The sequence below is a fragment of the Manis javanica genome, chromosome 10 (genome assembly GCF_040802235.1).
Source record: "Manis javanica isolate MJ-LG chromosome 10, MJ_LKY, whole genome shotgun sequence".
Taxonomy (NCBI): Eukaryota; Metazoa; Chordata; class Mammalia; order Pholidota; family Manidae; genus Manis; species Manis javanica.
This window is the reverse complement of record NC_133165.1, coordinates 119,122,322-119,140,904: the sequence shown is the minus strand read 5'-3', so window position 1 is coordinate 119,140,904 and position 18,583 is coordinate 119,122,322. Positions and strand designations below refer to the sequence as shown.

General features: G+C 56.3%; 1 protein-coding gene and 1 long non-coding RNA gene across 8 annotated transcripts; one reads left to right on the top strand and one right to left on the bottom strand.

Moving 5' to 3' along the window:
• Positions 1–235: 235 nt before the first annotated feature.
• LOC108407875 (uncharacterized) lies at positions 236–6,310 on the bottom strand. Of its 4 annotated transcripts, none has more exons than XR_005058108.2 (3): positions 6,099–6,310; positions 5,086–5,208; positions 236–1,214 (listed from the first exon to the last, which is right to left on the bottom strand). It is a non-coding gene; the product is annotated as an uncharacterized lncRNA (long non-coding RNA). The 4 variants fall into 4 exon arrangements; XR_005058106.2 differs by having other exon boundaries at positions 6,156–6,308; XR_001855840.3 differs by lacking the exon at positions 6,099–6,310 and adding an exon at positions 5,865–6,089.
• Positions 6,311–6,402: 92 nt separating this feature from the next.
• On the top strand, positions 6,403–11,303 carry ARSA (arylsulfatase A). Of its 4 annotated transcripts, none has more exons than XM_017677502.3 (9): positions 6,403–6,551; positions 7,083–7,335; positions 7,526–7,766; positions 7,867–8,085; positions 8,159–8,328; positions 8,617–8,741; positions 8,823–8,950; positions 9,216–9,318; positions 9,416–11,301. In XM_017677502.3, the coding sequence occupies exons 2-9, from the start codon at positions 7,118–7,120 to the stop codon at positions 9,733–9,735; spliced, it is 1,524 nt and encodes a 507-aa protein (XP_017532991.1). In that variant the 5' UTR covers positions 6,403–6,551; positions 7,083–7,117; the 3' UTR covers positions 9,736–11,301. The 4 variants fall into 4 exon arrangements, with proteins under 4 accessions (XP_017532991.1, XP_073070222.1, XP_017532990.1 ...); XM_017677501.3 differs by having other exon boundaries at positions 6,450–6,613; XM_017677503.3 differs by having other exon boundaries at positions 6,450–6,680.
• Positions 11,304–18,583: the final 7,280 nt, after the last annotated feature.

Here is an 18,583-nt window from a genome sequence, read left to right as displayed (position 1 = left end):
CGGGTTGCTGGGGATATCCCTTGCTTTCTTTCAAGCTCAGCTATACATTTTAAAGAATGCTTATTATATTTTACTCAGCATGTCCAAGTGTTTTGCAATAGATTATATTTTCCATTAGATCACATGTTTAGAAATCTGTTTTTCTTATTTAGCCACAGCAGTCAGTGCATGTAAGTGTTTAATGAGTTTGCTATGCAGATATTAAATGGATGTGTAAATGGACAGAAGGAAATCCTGCATTTTAAAACATTTATTAGAGACACACACATACACCCCGAAGTATGAGACACTAGGAATACAGCAGTGATCAAATAGGTTCCACTGGTCAACCTTGCCATCTCATTCACTGAGGACTTTGGCATCTTGGTCACAGGTTGCCTGCTCACCCCACATTCTGACATCATCCATGTGCCTATAAGTGATCCTTCACACCCTGGCCTCCCAGTTCTAAGACCTTTCCTCTCACTGAATGTAAAAGCTAGGGTTTGGGTATATGTTCCAGACCCACAGATGGCTAGTTTGAGCAGAAAGGGATTTAATACAGGGAATTAGTGCCTACAAAATCACAGGAAGAACTGGAAGAGAAAAGTCTAATCTGAGCTTCTAGAAATACACTCCCCCAACATCACAGTCCTGGTCCCCTACGGAGCTGCTCTTTTTGCGACAGTGAGCACACCGAGGTGACCTCAGCAAATCAGAACGCCAATGTCCCAGCGGCGGCTCCAACAGACCAGAGCCTTTATTTCCCAGCTCCCGTTGCATCTATGTAGGGCCCTGCCACAGACTTCTGGAGCCCATCTGGGTAGAGGTGTTGTGTGGCACTCCAGGCCTCACCCCATAAACGCCCTCTGCTCCATGCTGCACACTCTCCCCTTACCCTCCGCTTGGCTGAATGCGGACATCCAGGATGACCTTAAATCACGTTAAAGATGGCAACACTTCCGCCTTTGGCCTGGGTCCCCAGTGATCACACAGGATGTAGAGCTCCCCTTCTCTGCCCATGTTGAAAACTAGACTTGCTGTGGGTAAGAAATAATCATCTGTTGTATTACGTCACTGAGATTCGGGGGTTTATCCGTCAAAGCAGCAGGTGTTTCCTCAGCTGACATAGGAGGGGAGTTCCAGGAGCCTCCGCTGGGCAGCCTGCCTTGTGAGTCCTTGCCTAGATCAGCCGGAGGTATTGCATTGGCCAGCTGTTCTGTGTATCTTGAGATCTGGGGAAATTAATACAAGATAGTTCACACACTCAGTGTGTCCCTCGTGAGATGAACTGTGGCCCAAAATGCATATCTCACGTGACCTCCAAAGGCCACCTCTGAGTGGGGCATCAGAATGTCCAGTAAGTGGCATTAGCCCAGAGTCAGTCGCCAGCAGTCTGCCCTGGGAGCCCGAGGTGCCCCATCCCCCGGTGCATGGCGTCCTGGCCAGAGGCTGCACCTCCTGCAGGGAGGCTGTAGGAAGACGTAGTGCAGCCTTGGGTCTTTCCACCAGGTCTTTCCCTCTGGCCAAGGACTGTGAATGACTCATGTCCAGAATTGGAAGAGGAGCTGAAGTTGTGACCCCTGCACTGTGAGACAAATCTGGCCACATCCCTGAGGCTTAGGGTCTTTCCACCACCCCCACCTCCATTGGGGCTGCCTGGAAAGCGATTCCATGACCAATGAGCCAAAGGTCTCTGAGGCCACAGCCACTGCTTGACCATCAAGGTGACCTTCCTGGCCGCACAGCCTTTCCACCCCAGTATCTCTTCACCATGTCACACTTGCGCCTTACAGCACCAGCCTCCCAGAGCCCTACTCCTAAGGACACTCCTTACTGTCTTGCTGAGTGTTCCCTGAGCTCTCACAGGGAAGTCAGAGGACAACGGAGCACAACGCATTCCTGCCTCTCAGTCTTTGAGTGCCTTTTTCTCCACTGTTAAAAAGAAACGACGAGCTCCCAAATGGAGTCACTTGTGCTAAGCCCCCCAAGACTTCATATCTCACCTAACTGCAGTTTCAGCCTCTTCCCGGAGCAGAATTTTAAATCAGCCACCCTGCAATCTCCTGATGAGCACTAGTGAGGTCATCCGCGTGGGAGGCCCTCCTGCACTCCCGAAGGGAAGGCCACCCTGCCTGAAATAAACTACTCCTTTAACTGCCTTGCTCCACCTCCTCCTGCTATAGAAACCCCCACGTCTAGAGCTTCTCAGAGCTCCTTCCTGCTAGAGGGGATGCTGCCTCATTCACTGAATCAAGTCAATTAGATCTTCACATTTATCCAGTTGAATTTTGTTTTTTAACAAAACCATTAAACCAAGGAGTTTCCAGCATCTCTGCTTCATCCACACGGGCTGCGTGAGCCCTAGTTTTAATCACCAGAGCACAGGCAGTCAACACAATTCCAGCCCCTCGAATTCAGAACCTATGCTCACCATCAGCTCTGTCTGGTTTAGGGTAACCTTCCTCCAATATCCATTCCTAGGCAGGACTTAGCTGACGCAGATTTGCAAAATGGTGCAACTATTTTGTTATTTGAGCCTTCTCTACCTGTGTCTAAGGTGTCCCTGACCTGCCCTGGAGGCGGGACTGTGTCCCACCTAGTTTATCCCATGCCTTTCATGCCTCAAGTCCTTAGACCCAGGCAGGCATGGCTGCCTCTCACCCAGCCACACCCAGACCTGCACTGCTGTGGGGTGCCCTGGCTGCCATGCACACCAGTCTGGTGTCTGCTGCCTGCAGACACTTCAGGGACCAAGTATTGGATCTGCTGAAGAAGATGCTCTTTCTCAGCTCCATACAGTTCCTTGAAAGCACTGGAAAGAAACAATTGTCCCACACCTGGTCTGGGCAGAACTTCCTATCTGGAAGAAACTAGCATTCCTGATAACATGCTCATGCAATGTGACAATGGTATAATTTATTTTGGGAATCAGTCAGCTGCTCAGCTGAGTGCCACTCACAGGTGGACACCAGTAATCAGAGGCTGCTTCTCTGGGTCACCCCGGGTGTGTCTTTGAAATGTTCTCTTGGGGACCATGCTTATAACTCAACTGACAGGTTATCTTCACCTCTCCACCTGTTGTTACCCAGACTACCCCATCTTCCCCAGCCTAGGAGGTCCTCCATGTCTGCAAGTTTTCATGGTCCATGCCCAGTGCCACCTAACCCACATAATGACAACAACACAAATTATAATACAGACTTGCCACATGCCTGCTGGGCCTAAGTCAAGTCTGCTTTACATAGTTTGCACCTCCCAATGAGGGGATGAGTGGGCATTGTTGTAGTCCTCCATTTACAGGGACCCAATGGCAGCAGGTCACATTGGGACAGGAGGTGGGAGAGGGAGCTTGGGAGCCAGGGAGGGCCTGACTGAGAAAGTGGCATCCCAGTGGACCTGAAATAGGGAAAGGACCTCACCATGCCTATGTGGGGCCAAGAATTCCTGATATGGAACAGCAAGCTCAGAGGCCTAAGGCTGGGGGATACCTGCTTATCTGCAGTTAGTAGGGCTGAGACTGAGGCAGCCCAGTGGAGGGCAGTGCCACACAGACCCATGCCACCTCACACTGGCCACGTCTATTCAGAACTGCACCCCCTTTCTGGGAGCTCTTCTGCCTCCCTCCATTCCAGTGGGTGCATGGCAGGGTTTAATCAGGACCAGCAAGCCAGGTGTTGACCACTGTGATGGAATTTTGTAGTTCAGGAGACATTGGGCTCTACTATGATCACAGCATGGGAAAGTGGAAATTCATAGTGGTGGGGTTCAGGACATGCTACCCCAAAATATGGCCCCTGTGCATATAGAATATTTTAAGCTGAAGGGCCTGAGGAAACAGCAGAAGCACGGTCACTCTGACATTCCCCCACCCTTCTCCCCTCAAACAGCCCATGGGAGAGGGTCCATCCCTGCTTCCTGAAGAAAGGGGCATCCTTATGCCAAAGACAAAGGGAAGAATCCAAACAAGTGGGCCGGCCAAGCTCCCCCAGATTACTGCTCTAACCTCATACCCCTTAACCTACACTGTTCCTCCAAGAAGATGGCTGTCTACTCTCTAACGTAGCAAAAAATACTCAGGTTTGTTTCTTCAGGTCTTCATTTTCTTTTCAAGGCTCCCATGTCATGTAAAACACATAAAAGTAAATAAATTGGCACTCTTTGCTCCTGTTAAACTTTGCCAGTCTAATTTTCAGGCCCAGCCAAAGTAATGAGGGTCAAGGAAAGCTTTTTCCTCTCTTATAATAGCCGAGGAGCATGGCTAGGGGTCAGTGGATGGAGAATCACTAAGAGGAAACAAGGTGGGTGGGGGTGGCTTCTGGTTGACCAACCTACCGTGATTCTTGCTAGAGGCAAGCCAGGGAGCTCAGACATCACCCAGGGGTGGGGAGGCGCCAAGAACCTGAGCAGGCACCCAGGGTGGAGAGTTCTTGTTAAACTGGACTCCACAAGGAAGGAGTCTGAGTAAACCTGACCAAGCGACAATCTTTGTCAAGCTGCCGCCCTCCCCTTGGCCGAGGCCACCAGCAAAGCCCTTCTGGAACAGGCCGACCCCACTGCCTCAGGGTGGCTGAGGAGGAGGAAGTGCAACCTGGGTGGGCCAAGGTGGGGAGCAGGAGTGGTGGCCGCCCAGAGAAGACCCAAGGTCAGACTCTGGTGGCTTCCAGGGTCCTGGGTCCCCACATCAGCCCAGCCCAGGAACCACTGCCAAACCTGTTCATGGGGATGGAGTTCTCACTGAAGCAGTTCACCCACCCCCACTGGTCAGGGAGATGGGCAGCCTCTCTCATCCTTTGTCCCAGGTACACACAGATAAGACCCACAAGACTCGTCGTAAGGCCCCCTCTCTAACTGGGGGTGTCAGTTTCAAAGTAGCAATGTCCCAAGCACCCAGAGCCATCTCCCACACCCTGGTGGGCTGCCTCCCTTCAGGGCTCTGTCCCAAGCTGACCTTCCCGCAGCAATGCCAAAAAAGCAATGTCTCACATCTCCAAAAACTCAGACACCTGCAGAGCCTGGGCTTTGAACAAGCTTTACTGGCAGCACACGGCCCCTCCGCCCACCCAGAGGTCAGGGCTGGCAGGCACACCTTCCATGAGCACACACCTGAGCAACCTCCAGAAACCGCAGGGGAAGTGCCAGCCATTCGCAAAACATTACAACCACAGGCAGGCTCCTTCTGAGAGCGGGGGCAGGTCCTCCGCTGCCTGGGGTGGGTCCAGCTTGCAGCTGAAAGGGAAGAAAGTGTTTTTGGTTGTTTCCTTTTAAACTCCAATTGACAGCGCCAACCAGCTGTGATAGCTCCAATTACAGGTTCAAAGATTTCTGGGCCACCGAGAAACTTTCTGTCCTGGCCAGCCACCCCACATTGTTTCCCATGCACAGGCCCAGAAACCACGCTGGAATGTGACACCAAGGGGCTGCTCACCAGACACTGGCCCTCTCTGTTTCCCACGAGGTCAGCAGCCTCGAGTCCAGCTCGTGCCCAGCCCCGTGTCTGAGAGGCCCTGTCCTTCAAATTTTGCACCCCCACACTGACCTCTTGTCAGGTTTCATCAGGAAATTGACAGCTCCACAGGCAGGACTGGGCTTCAGTGGAAACTGTCCGCCAACCCTGCCTCCAGAGGCCTTTTCAGGTCCCCCCCCCAACTCTCCCACTGCCTCCAGGGTCAGCGATCACAGAAACCCCCCGCTTCTCTGGCTGAGGTCAGAGCTCCCCGAGGAGCGCCCTGAGCTTGTGGAGCCTGAGGCCAGAAAGCACCTCTGGGAAGGGTCTCCCCTAGGGAGCTGCTAGGGAGGCTGCTAGGGGCCCAGTCACTGCACTGGCCGTGGGGCGTCCAAACACACGGTGTAAAATACTACCACCCCCCGGGGCGCTCTCCTACTTTGAAATAGCTAACGGAGCTGGGGCCAAAAAGGTGAAGTCATCCGTCCAGGGCTGTCCGGTGATGAACTAGGACCAAGCCACCTCCTCCTCCGATGGGTGCCTCCCAGTGGTGTAACTAGAGGCGGGCCAGAACCCAGACACGCCTCCCACCCCCCACGTTACACACCCCACACACGCACGGAGGGGAAATAGTTTGAAAGAATGTCCTAATCCCGTATTTCAAGAAAAGCACCGAAAGTAGCGTCGAGGGAAAAGCCAGCAGTCGCTGGCTCCATGGTCTCCACTCCACCTGCGCACTGCCGGCGCCCTGAGCACCGCAGGCTCAGCTCTTTGAGGACCGCCTGGAGCCCCCGAGCTCCCAGCTCGTGCGCCGGGCACCGTCCGCCCAGCGCGCTCCCCCGCCGGGCACCAGGGACCTCTGAGCGGACCGGCGGAGCGCGCGCCCGGCCCCAGGCCCCGCCCCCAGCAGGCCCCAGGCCCCGCCCCCGGCAGGCCCCAGGCCCCGCCCCGCCCCCATAAGGCCCCGCCCTGTCCCCGCCTGTCTGCGCCGCGCAGCGAGTCGCGGGGCCGCTGGGCCGCGGGGCGGGGCGTCCAAGGCGGAAGCGCCGGCGAAGGCTCTGCATCCCGCTGTCTGCTGTCCGCCCGTCGCCCTCTGCCGCCCTCGCCCGCGACACGGGACCCGCGGGTAGGGTCCTGGGCCTTCTGCCGCTGACCCTGAGCCGGGGCGAGGATCTCCGCGTGAAGAGGGTCAGATACGCCCGAGAATCTGCGGGTGTCCTGGTCCTTGAGGGTCTCCAGGGAGAATATGTCCCAAGTTACGGTCCTCTAGGTTCTGTTGGAGTCTGGGGTTTCCGTGTGCTGATTCCTCTGGGCCTTCAGGAAGGGGTTGTCTGGGTCAGGGAACTATTTATACCAGAAACTATATAATGCCTGGGTCTGGGGTCTCCGGAGGACGCTGCCTGGGGTCTGGGGTGTCCGGGGAGGGTAGTGCCTGGGTCTGGGGTCTCCGGAGGACGCTGCCTGGGTCTGGGGTGTCCGGGGAGGGGAGGGCCTGGGTCTGGGGTCTCCGGAGTACGTTGCCTGGGTCTGGGGTCTCCGGAGGACAGTGCCTGGGTCTGGGGTCTCCAGAGGACGCTGCCTGGGTCTGGGGTCTCAGGGGAGGGTAGTGCCTGGGTCTGGGGACAAGGCTGCTGGAGCCCGCGTTCCTGTCCTCCAGGGTGTTCTGCGGAAGGCCCGGTAGCGCCGTGTGCCATGGTGCCAGTCTGGGCCCTCACGGTGGCTCTGGCTGCAGGCCTGGCCACTGCCAGCCCTCCCAACGTGTTGCTGATCTTCGCTGATGACCTGGGCTATGGGGACTTGAGCTCCTATGGGCACCCCAGTTCCACCACCCCCAACCTGGACCAGCTGGCTGCTGGGGGCCTGCGGTTCACCGACTTCTATGTGCCCGTGTCTCTGTGCACGCCTTCTCGGTGAGCTTGGCGGTAGGGCCGACCCCCTGCTCCCCACCTGCTTCTCCATTTCCTCCCAGACTCCCTGGGGGCCTCACTGGGAGTAAGGGGTTGCTCTCCCTGTGCAGGAGCTCGAATTTCTGTCTTCCCCCCACTGCCCCCCATCCTCCGTGTGGCCGCCTCAGTCTAACAGACTGTGACTGTCCCACAGGGCCGCCCTCCTGACCGGCCGGCTCCCGGTCCGCATGGGCCTGTACCCTGGAGTTCTGGAGCCCAGTTCCAGAGGGGGCCTGCCCCTGGAGGAGGTGACCCTGGCTGAGGTCCTGGCTGCCAGAGGCTATCTCACAGGGATAGCTGGCAAGTGGCATCTTGGGGTGGGGCCTGAGGGGGCCTTTCTGCCCCTGCACCAGGGCTTCCATCGATTCCTGGGCATCCCATACTCCCATGACCAGGTAAGAGCCACTGGGCCTCAGCCATTCTCTGCCTTCCCCTGTCCCCTTCCCCTGCTCCCCAAACCTCCTTCCGCAGCCCTGAATGGAGCCACGCCCCCAGGGCCCTTGCCAGAACCTGACTTGCTTCCCGCCGGCCACCGCCTGTGACGGCAGCTGTGACCAAGGCCTGGTCCCCATCCCACTGCTGGCCAACCTGTCTGTGGAGGCGCAGCCTCCCTGGCTGCCTGGGCTGGAGGCCCGCTACCTGGCCTTTGCTCGAGACCTCATGGCTGATGCCCAGCGTCAGGGCCGCCCATTCTTCTTGTACTATGCCTCCCATGTGAGTGACCCTGGCCCCACCCTCCAGGCTGCCCGTGTCCCTATCCACTGCTAATTCCAGTCTCCACCCCCAGCACACCCACTACCCTCAGTTCAGTGGGCAGAGCTTTGCAGGGCGCTCAGGCCGTGGACCATTTGGGGACTCCCTGATGGAGCTGGATGCGGCTGTGGGGGCCCTGATGGAGGCTGTGGGGGACCTGGGGCTGCTCCGAGAGACGCTGGTCATCTTCACCGCAGACAACGGGTATGCTGAGGGATGCACTGTGGGGCACCTGGCTCTCCCCATCTCCACTGCTGGCCAAGGGCCAGTGGGATAAGAGGGTCTCAAGAGATGCTGGCCCCCTGTGGTGACCCCAGGGGACCACAAGTGCATGCAGGTGCCGGCCTCGCAGGACAGGGCAGGGACAGGGAGGGCTGGCCGTTGCTGCGCGCATCATCTGCCTGATGAGTCTGGGGCTGGGTTTGCAAGGGCAGGTCAGAGACCCTAAGCCATCAGCCCATGAAGGGCCGATGGACTCGTGCATGTTCCCAGACCCGAGACCATGCGGATGTCCCATGGCGGCTGCGCAGGCCTTCTGCGGTGTGGGAAAGGCACCACCTTTGAGGGCGGCGTCCGGGAGCCTGCCCTGGCCTTCTGGCCAGGCCACATCTCTCCTGGTCAGTCTTCAGGCCCTCTCCTCGTGAACCCTCGGCCCCTCCCCACCATCGTGGAGTGACGGTGCAGCTCTCTGCCTTCAGGCGTGACCCATGAGCTGGCCAGCTCCCTGGACCTCCTGCCCACACTGGCATCCCTGACCGGGGCCCCACTGCCCAATGTCACCTTGGATGGTGTTGACTTCAGCCCCCTGCTTCTGGGCACAGGCAAGGTAGAGCCAGGGGCCTTGACTCATCACTGCCCACCTCCCCTCCCCATTTACCTCCCGGCTGTGGGAGTGAGCACGGCCAGCACCCGAAAGGCCCTGGTCTGGGCAGGTCCTCCGTTGTGCAGCCACCAAGTTGTCCCTCCTGTGAGGCTCCTGGGTGGGCACAGGGGTCTGCATGGCCAGGGCCGGGGCAGGGCTGACAGCTCTGGGTGTGTGCAGGTCGGTGCCAGGAGCCCTTCCCCACCCTGTGACTCCCACTTCCCCCCAGAGCCCCCGGCAGTCTCTGTTTTTCTACTCGGCCTACCCTGATGAGGTCCATGGGGTCTTTGCTGTGCGTAGTGGGAAGTACAAGGCTCACTTCTTCACCCAGGGTGAGTTCCTCTCCCAGCACTGCTGATGCCTTTGGAGCCCCAGAGCCTGGCCCTTCCTTCCCATTGCCTTCTGCACAGACGCACCCCCCACCCCCAGGTTCTGCCCACAGTGACACCACTGCGGACCCCGCCTGCCACGCTTCTAGCCCTCTGACTGCCCATGAGCCCCCGCTGCTCTTTGACCTGTCTGAGGACCCCGGTGAGAACTACAACCTTCTGGGGAGTGTGGCTAAGATTGCCCCAGAAGCACTGCAGGCGCTGAAGCAGCTTCAGCTGCTCAAGGCTCAGTTTGATGCTTCTGTGACCTTCAGCCCCAGCCAGATGGCCCGGGGCAAGGACCCTGCCCTGCAGGTCTGCTGTCAGCCCAGCTGCACCCCTTGGCCATCCTGCTGTTACTGCCCAGAGCCTCAGGCCTGAGGGCTCTCAGCCCTGCCCAGGCATGGACAGGTGAGGTGATTTGAACCTGATAATGCTGATAACACCAATGTACACTTGTAGGTGTGATGATTCATCTAATCCTGTGATACTCCTAAGGTAGGTGCTGTTCTGCCTATGTTACAAATGAGGAACCTGAGGCGTGGGGCAGTCGCTGCCACCCAGCCAGTAGGATATTGGGCTGGGATTTGAACCCAGGCGTCCTGGGTCTGGAAGCTGCCAACCACCTTGGGATTGTGTGTGTCAGAGTACGCGACTGTGGGTCATGAAAACAAGCCTGCCTAGACTCAGAGACCCCAAGAAGGAACTAGTGTTTCTTCTTCCTTCCTAATTACAACCCTTTAGTAGAATTCGTGCCTCATATCGAGAATTACCGAGTATCATAATTCTTCCAAGTGGTAAAGATACCTCGAGACAAGTGCTGGGCATAGAAGCCACAGGGCGTAAATCTGCAAAGAAGTAAAAAGCTAACCTTTGCAAACAATATGGCTTCTCTCTCACTTACCAACTTTACATTTCCCTGTATGGCCCCGGAAGATGACTGGTTAGCCAGAGACGGGTAAGATTCCTCAAGGGAGGAACAACCTAAGACAGGCACAGTCGCAGGGGGGCCATCAGGTGAGAAATTGGGGATCAACAGAGGTGAGGCTCAGAATCTCATCCCCCCTGCTTTGAGAGAAATCTTCTGCATCCGTGGATGGTTTATTGCCCTCGTCTAGCCTGGATTAATACTTAGTCTACAGGCACACACCTGATCATCTACAATTGCTCTCCTACAACACTAAACTATGTTTTCTACCTTTATCTTGCATCTACCTACCACTTCAGCATTTTATTAAAAATAAAAATAATAATAATAATAAAGGGAGAAATGTGGGATCAACATATAAATCAAGTATAAAAATCAAATGAATATTCATATTTGACCTGATTGTTTATAGTTCATAATGTGTGATCAAAACCGAAAGTTTCTATGATGAATGCCCTTGTACTGTTCACCATGTAAGAATTTATTCACTATGTAAGAATTCGTTCACCATGTAAGAACTTGTTCGTTATGCCTCAGAAGATTGGAGACTGACGAGAGTTAGGCTTGAGATGGATTAATGATTGTACATTGAGCATTGACCCCCCTATACTGGATTTTATTGTTGTTAACAACCATTTGATCAATAAATATGAAAGATGCCCTCTCAAAAAAAAAAAAAAGGAACTAGTGGTCACCAAAGGGGAGGGGTGTGGGAGGGCAGGTGTGGAGGGAGGGAGGGAGAAGGGGACTGAGGGGTGTTACATTTAGTACACACGGTGTGGGGGTCACGGGGAGAACAGTGTAGCACAGAGAAGGCGCATAGTGGATCTGTAGCATCTTACTACACTGACGGACAGTGACTGCATTGGGGTGTGGTGGGGACTTGATAATATGTGTAAATGTAGTAACCACATTGTTTTTTCATGTGAAACCTTCATAAGAGTGTATATCAATAATACCTTAATAAAAAATAAAAATAAAAATAAAAAAGAAGAAGCCTGCCTATTCACAGGCAGTACTAAGTGCATTTATGTGCCAGGAACGGGGTGGGAGGTGGGAGGCCATGGAGCACAGGGATCGCAAGGGTGCAGAGCCCTCAGAGAGGCAGGTTTCCCTGGCAGGAAGCATCCCTGCAGGCACAGGAACCAGACCCCCTTGGCCCGTCAGAAACTGGTCTGCAGGTGGGTAATGTGCATTCCAGGTGAGGGTAGAAGGGCTGGGCACCCTTGCTGTCTCTGAGGGAGGGACCTCAGCAGCTCCTGAGAGTCCCTGGGCCCTGCGTCCACCCCTTCCAAAGCTCTGCCTTTTCTGCTGGGCACACATCTCCTGTCTCTCGGCCTCCCCCTTGACCCCTCTTGAGCCAGTCTCATGAGCAGACAGAGCGAGCTCATCAAAACCTGTTGGGTTTAGTTCCATCCCTGCCCAGAAACTCTCAGGCTTCCTGTCATGCTGAGAATTAAATGCAGATTCCTTAGGGTGGGCTACCGTGCCCTCCAAGGCCTGCCTGCCCCCCACCCCGCAGTCGTGCTGTCCTGGCCTGGCCGTCCCCTTGTCAGGCCGTTGTGCTCACCTGGGCTCTGCTCAGGGCCACCTCTGCAGGGAGGGCCTCCTGACTGCCTGCCCACATCTGCACTGTGGCATGTAGTCCGCCTGGGGTCACCTGGTTCTCATGCAGAGGTCAGGTCCACGTGTGCTCCCAGAGTGAGAGTCGCACCCCACTCACTCCCTCAGCGGTGGTTAGTAAGGAGAGTGCTTGAGTCGGGGTGCTCAAGACGCCGCAGCTGAGCAGAGAGCCATCACCTTCCTTACGAACGGGCCTTTGTAGTGGTGGGCAGAGGCCCCTTGACCTGGAGGTACAGCTTCCCACTGTCCCCAGAGCTAAGTAGCTGGTCTGAGCCAGTCACAGCCCAGTGACCGGTCTGGTGGAGTGGCATGGGACTGAGAATTCTGGTTGTGAAAGGCCGGGGCCGCCCCTGGGATCTCTGGGTTCCCTCCAGGGCCCTTCCTTGGGGCAGTGAGGACTCTGCCACAGCATCGCTGGCCCTCACCAGCATTGTGCTGCTGCTAAACCCGTATCTCAACCACCCACCTCCAGCCCCCACAATGTAAGAAAATAAACTGCCTGTTTGAGCTGCTGCTGGTGGTGTGTCTGTTACTTTACCCAAAATCAGTCTTGCTGAAGGAGCCGTGTGGTGGGCACATGTTCAGGTGACGTGGCCCCCTGAAGCCTGGTGCCGTGTTCTCACTGTGACTCTGCCATCACTTCTAGGCTGGTTTGGGGGCTGCACTTGCCATGCCCCAGATCCTTCTGTGTCTTGGGCTGTCCTCTGTGTCGGTGGGATCCTTGGGAGCCCTGGTAGCCACTGATGCTGGCAGAAGGAAGGCCCACATACACATGTGGTCTGACTGGAGGCACTGGCCCCAGATGGGCCAGCCATGGCCTCTGCCTGTGGCCTGCAGCTTCTCTTCAGGGAGACCCACAGCCACCTCAAGCCTTCCTGGTTTCAGGGTGAGGACAGGGGAACTGAGGAAGGTGCACCATCTGTGCACCACATCTGAAGAGCCAACGCCCCAGCGAGAACTAAAGGCAGGCTGGTGCCCAGGCAGAGCCTGTAGGCCCCTCCTCCAGCTCAGCCACCCGCCAGCAGGGAGAGCAGCACATTCCACAGATGCCCACCCGTGCCCCGCGGCCTCCTAGTGCTGGGCATAGATCGGGAGGGGCCCACTCCTGCTCCCAAGTGCCTCCTCTGGAGCAAAGGAGATGAGCCGATGCCCACACACCTGGCATTTCAGAGTGACAACCTCCTGCGGGGAGGGGTGTGAGTGTTTCATGGGAAGGGACACCAGGGAACCTTCAGGTGCTGCAAGTGCCCTCTCTGGATGGGGGGGAAGCACACACACATACACACAGAAGAATCAAGCCACACACTTAGGATTGTGCACTTGACGATGTGTGTACTTCATACTTTCATAGAAATAAAACGACCGTGATAAACGCCACAGAGGAAGAGGACTTGGTCCTACAAGGGCATGATCACCGGGGGGGTGGGGGGGACGATCGAACCAGTCAGGGATGCGTCCTTGTCAGCCGACGTCCAAGGACGGTGTTTAAGCCCACCCTCTACACCCACGGTCGGAGAGGGGAGTGGTCTTGCCACACCGTACCCCACAGCCGGCTTTGTTGTGGTCCCCCCCCCCCCCCCCCGGCACAAATGCTCGCTTCTCGCCACGCCCGCCGCTTTAATGTGGCGTGCCCTGACAAGGGCACTTGTCCGTGCATGCACGCCAGACGCGCACACCTATTCCTACGCTTACCGTGGCCCCCGCCTCCGCTTGCTCCCCGCTGCTGTTGATCTAAAAAGCAGCCTTTCTTCTGCGTGCTTAAAGCTAAGGTGCCCCATCCACCAGGCTGGGGGTTCTCCACAGCCACAGAGCCACCTCCCCAAGGACCCCCAGCCTGCAAGGAGCCGGGTGCTGGAACGGACAGAACAAGCACGTCGGTGCCGTGACTGCCCTCGGGTGCATTAGGGAGGAAGAGCAGGCATCCAGAGCCAAGCGGCCAGCAGGCCGAGGGGCAGCCCCAAGGGCCCCAGGGGCCCTTCATTGCCCTGCCTCCCCACCCACCGTGCTCACAGGCTGGAAAGGGGAGCAAAAGGGGGTGTTTCCATGAAATAATTACATTTGTGCCTCCTCTGAACGTCTTTAATTTCAAAAGTCTTAGGTTCTCCCTAGAGTACCCATATGATGCCCGCGATCTCAGCCCTCAGTGAGCGGCACCCGTGCTTCGGTGTGCACGCCCCGCACTGTTCTCTGTGCTCATGCAAATATTTCAACTTGGTGTTTAACGCAACACCAAGGTGGGTTCTGATCTTACCTCACGACCCCTGGACACTGCCTTTTGGGTGTCTGAGGCCTGTCACCCCTTGACCAGGCCTGGTGCAGGGGCAGCAGTAACAGAGAGAGGACCGCATTTGCTGACACCCCCAGCCTGCTCGGTTCCTTTGTGGGAAAAAACATCCTCAGAGTCGTCACAGCTGTGGCGGCCCAAGACTCCACCCCCTGCTGAACAAAATAACACCTTGGCAGCCTGGCACCACCCACAGCAAGGAGGGAGAGTGGCCTCCCTCAGGAGAAGGGGCGAGGTGGGGGTCATCCAGGTCCCTGGAGGAAGGGAGCCGGTAGGCGGTGGCCGGGCCCAGGGTCCCTTCCACAGCAGGAGATGACAGATTTCCTCCTTGCTTGGCAAACACTGCAACAATGTGGAATGGATGGCTTCCTTGGACCCGGTGTCCAGAGCCTGCCCTCCCACTTAATTCCCTGTAGGAGACGACGGCCGCCTCCAGGGTCTCCAGGTGGTGGGGCCCCCAGAGCTGGGGAAGGGGTCGGTTCCTCTCCCCACAGCAGAGGTGGGCCTGGGGCCGTGGGCGGGAGCTGCAGCCCACCCATTCTCGAGGGGGCCTCTGGCTCCCTGTAGCTGCTGTCTGGCCTTCTGTTCTACCCTGGGAGTCCCCAGCACCCTCTCAATAAATTCCCTTTTGGTTAAATTACCCAGAATCAGTTTCTATAGGTTGGTTGTGGCCACAGAAAGCGCTAAGCAGCCCAGAGGGAATTAAATACTAACCCCATCCTGCTAATCTCAGCAAATGTGGGCTGAGTAGTGGGAGGGAGTGGGACACAGTCCCTGCCATCCAGGGGGACGGATGCAGCCTCGGAAGGGGTCAGTTCACATGCAGAGTGTTTGGCGGGCCCCCCAGAGTCCTGTGGGGTCCACCTGTGCCCATCCTGCCACCCTCACTCCCCTTCCCAGGAGCTTCCCATGCACCCCTCCTCTGAAGTGAGGGGGGTCAGTCTCCTCTCCATGTGAATCTCTGCAAGGCCCCCCAAAGGGGTGCAGCTGGGTCATGTTCTGCACGGTAGCAGTCCTTCTAGATGAAGGCTGCAAGTGGCAGCCCACAGGGTGGTGAGCAGGGTTCTGCGGAGGTGGCCCTTGGGTGCTGAGGAAATGTCAGGGGCCAGCTGTCCAATCCACTCCAAACCTGCATAAAGGAAATAGGAAATCAAATAAAAGTTGTCCTTCTGTCATCAAATGATGGCTGAGAGAGCTTTTGGGGCTAAATTGTTTTTTGCTCCTCTCTGCAAAGCTCTACGTATGAAAGTACTTTGCTCACAGGTGCAGATGGCTCTGGATTCTGAGGGTGCTGCCGTCGGACAGGAGCTAGGACTTGAGACACGGCCAGAGTGCTGGGTTTTACGCCAATCCCATAAAACATGACCCAGGAGTGGGGGTGGGGCGGTTCAGGGAGAGACCCCCAACGCACATCGCTCCTGCACGCATCCCACCACACCTGCGCCCATGCCTGCAAACCTGTGAGGCCACCTCACAGCAACAGTCTGTGGGTGCGGAGCCTGGTCCCCTCCCTCTGCTGGAACCAAGGTGATGCTCCTTAACTTACTTCCCATCCCGCTCCCCTGTCGGGAGGCCTACGGACCTGTTCAGGAGGAGGAGGAGGTCTTCCGCCCCACTCCCTGCTCCTGGGCTTTGGTCTCTGTTCTTCTTTCGAGGAAGCAGTCTTCTGACCGTGGCTGCACTGGCTCGGCGGCCCTGAGAGGACTGTTTCTTGTGCTTGCGCCCTCATGGGAGCTGCTCCGAGCAATCCCTGAGCAGCCCTCAACCCGTGGCGCCAGGAGCCAGCTGGTCGATGCTCTTGCTCCCCACCCTTCAGGCGGGCACACCAGCGAGGCACCTGTCCCAGGTTTCCCTCCCTCCCGGCCTCTCTCTGTCCACTCCTTCACCACAGCATTCAGTGGGGGCTTCGCAACGCCGGCCGCCTGCCCCTTTGCCCTCCAATTCCTTCTGCCTGGAACTGAGCGCAATGCTCAGAGGCACAGTGGCCCTCACTCAGGCAGTCATGAGGACAACGGCCACACACACACCCAGGACACAGGGCCAAGGGGAGCAGCTGGCCACCCTGGGTGTGCCTTCCAGTGGCCGTGCTGCCTCCGGCCTCCTGCTACAGAACCACCACTTGCTTGGACAGATGGTTCTTGCTGGGGTTTCCTGGAGGCAAACTCTTAGCATCGCATCCATTACATGAGCCATTGTTGAATGTTTCCACTGACACCAGAAAGAATGGTGTCCTCTGCAAGTACAGCGTGAAACCCAGCGTGTACATGTCATTGTTCTAGCACATTATTCTTTCAGATCTGTTTTTATCATAAACTGATCGAGACAAACTCTACTCCGTCGCTGCGATGACGTCCGCCTCCCTTCTCACGCCAGGCGACCTTCCTGACTCACGCATCCGGTCCTGTTCCGTCGCCAGACGTGCACTGAGACGGCCGCTCTCTGTCGTGCTGTGTTATTTTGACGACCTTGGATACTCCGCTTCACTTTTTGCCTTGAATTCTCCCTTGATTCCCCTATTCTCCCTCTGGCCTCAAACAAAATAAAACTCATACATAGAAAGAAAACTGAAAAAAAAAATCTTAGTTAATAGCTGTCTTTAAGTCAAGAAGAAATAAGGATTTTTTTAACCCCCCTTCGATTTTCTACAGTTTCCAAAATTCCTGTAATGACCGTGTGCTACTCTTTATAATGGAAAAATAGTACTCGGGAAAATGAAACAAGTTCTGTGGGGCATGATGTCTATAAAAGAATGAGCTGCTCTCAGCCCAGTGGGTAAATGTGCTCAGCCTCAAGACAGTCCTGAGATGGGCACTTTAATTGTGGCTAAAATAACTGTTTTTGAGTTCAATTAACATACCTATACATTTTTATCTTTCGCTTTTCTGTGGATGTTTCTATTTGCATTTGGGGGTCTCTAATAACCAACACGTGATAGTTGAAAAAATTATGACGTTTATGACAGGAAAAAAGGAAAAGGAACACCCTCAGCCCCACCTGTGAACACAATGCTGACCTTCATGTTCCTCGGTATTTCTCTACATGTGCTATCTAGCATAGTTTCTGCGTATTTATTTTCCCTTAATATTTTCTGTATTATTACTAAATGTGTTAGTAAGCACACTTTTTTGATATCGGCCCAATGTTTCAATTTTAAACAAGAATGTGTGGAAGGCTTTTTATTTAGGGCACTACCCTTAGATGTCGGAGTCCTGGTATTGAAGGCCTCCTGCGCTGGGCATTGAGCTAGGCTGGGAGCGGGGGTGCATCAGCCATGCTCCTGCCAGGGAAGCAGGCAGAACGCCCCCACCCAACTCCAGGGCCCAGGGGTCCCAGTGCCCAGGACAGGAGGTCCCCCAGAGACACAGAGAAGAATAGCAGATGCCTGTGGGAACTGGGGATTCCAAGGGCAGAGATGGAGGGGCGGGAAGAGAGGGCTGCACAGGGCAGGCATGGGGCAGGCTGAGGCCCAGCGCCGAGCCACTGCAGTGCAAGAGAGTGGCCTGCTCAGGGTGCTTCAAAACACCAGCGTGGCTGCAGGTGCAGGCCGGGAGCCCAGGGGCGGTCGGATCTAGGATGAAACTCTAGGTGGTTCCACCCAGGCAGAGGCGGGGAGATGGAGGGGAAGAGAGGGGTGACAGGGAGGGAGTGAGGGAGTCTAGGAAGACTAGGCTGAGAGGGGGCAGGTGGAGAAGGGTGTGAGTTGCAGCATCCACAGCACCCGCCAGGCAGTTTAGGCCTCTGCCCCTCAGCGCCCTTGTTAGGGTTATATTTACAGCAGCCTGCAAAGCACCAGCCCAGTGACTGGCCCCTGCAGGTCACAGGTTGGTGACTTAACCCACAGCACACAGAGCTGAGCCAAGGAGTCTACTCAGAGGCAGCATGCTGGGCCCCGTCCCGGGGAAGGCATGGGGTCCAAGGGAAGGAGGACCTGGGACAAACCGGGACAGGGTCTGCAGCAGAGCTGAGGAGCAGCAGCCAGAGAGGTGAAAGCGGGAGGGGGTGGGGTGGGCAGGTGCAAGGAAGGCAGCAGTGGCGCAGGAAAGTGGGCAGGCGTGGGAACGGTCCAGTCGAGAAGCTATTTCAGGTGCAGACACCTAAGCAAGTCCAGTAACTACCCTAAAGGGCCAGTGGGAGGGAAAGGGAGAGAGATGCCGGAGCAAGAGGCCAAGCCCCACAGGGGCACGGGGGCGGCTGGGCACATGGTGCCTTCCTGGCGGTGGAAGGGCAGGGCGAGGAGAGGGAGGAGTACAGGGGGAAGGTGGGGGGCGGGTCCCCCCATACTACAGCTATGGGGTTCAAGTTCCAAACACACACCCAGGGCTGCCTCTTGGCTTCAGTCAGCAGGAGGTTTTTTTCAGAGGGGGTCTGCTTTGTCTTCTTGGGGAGCAGAGCTG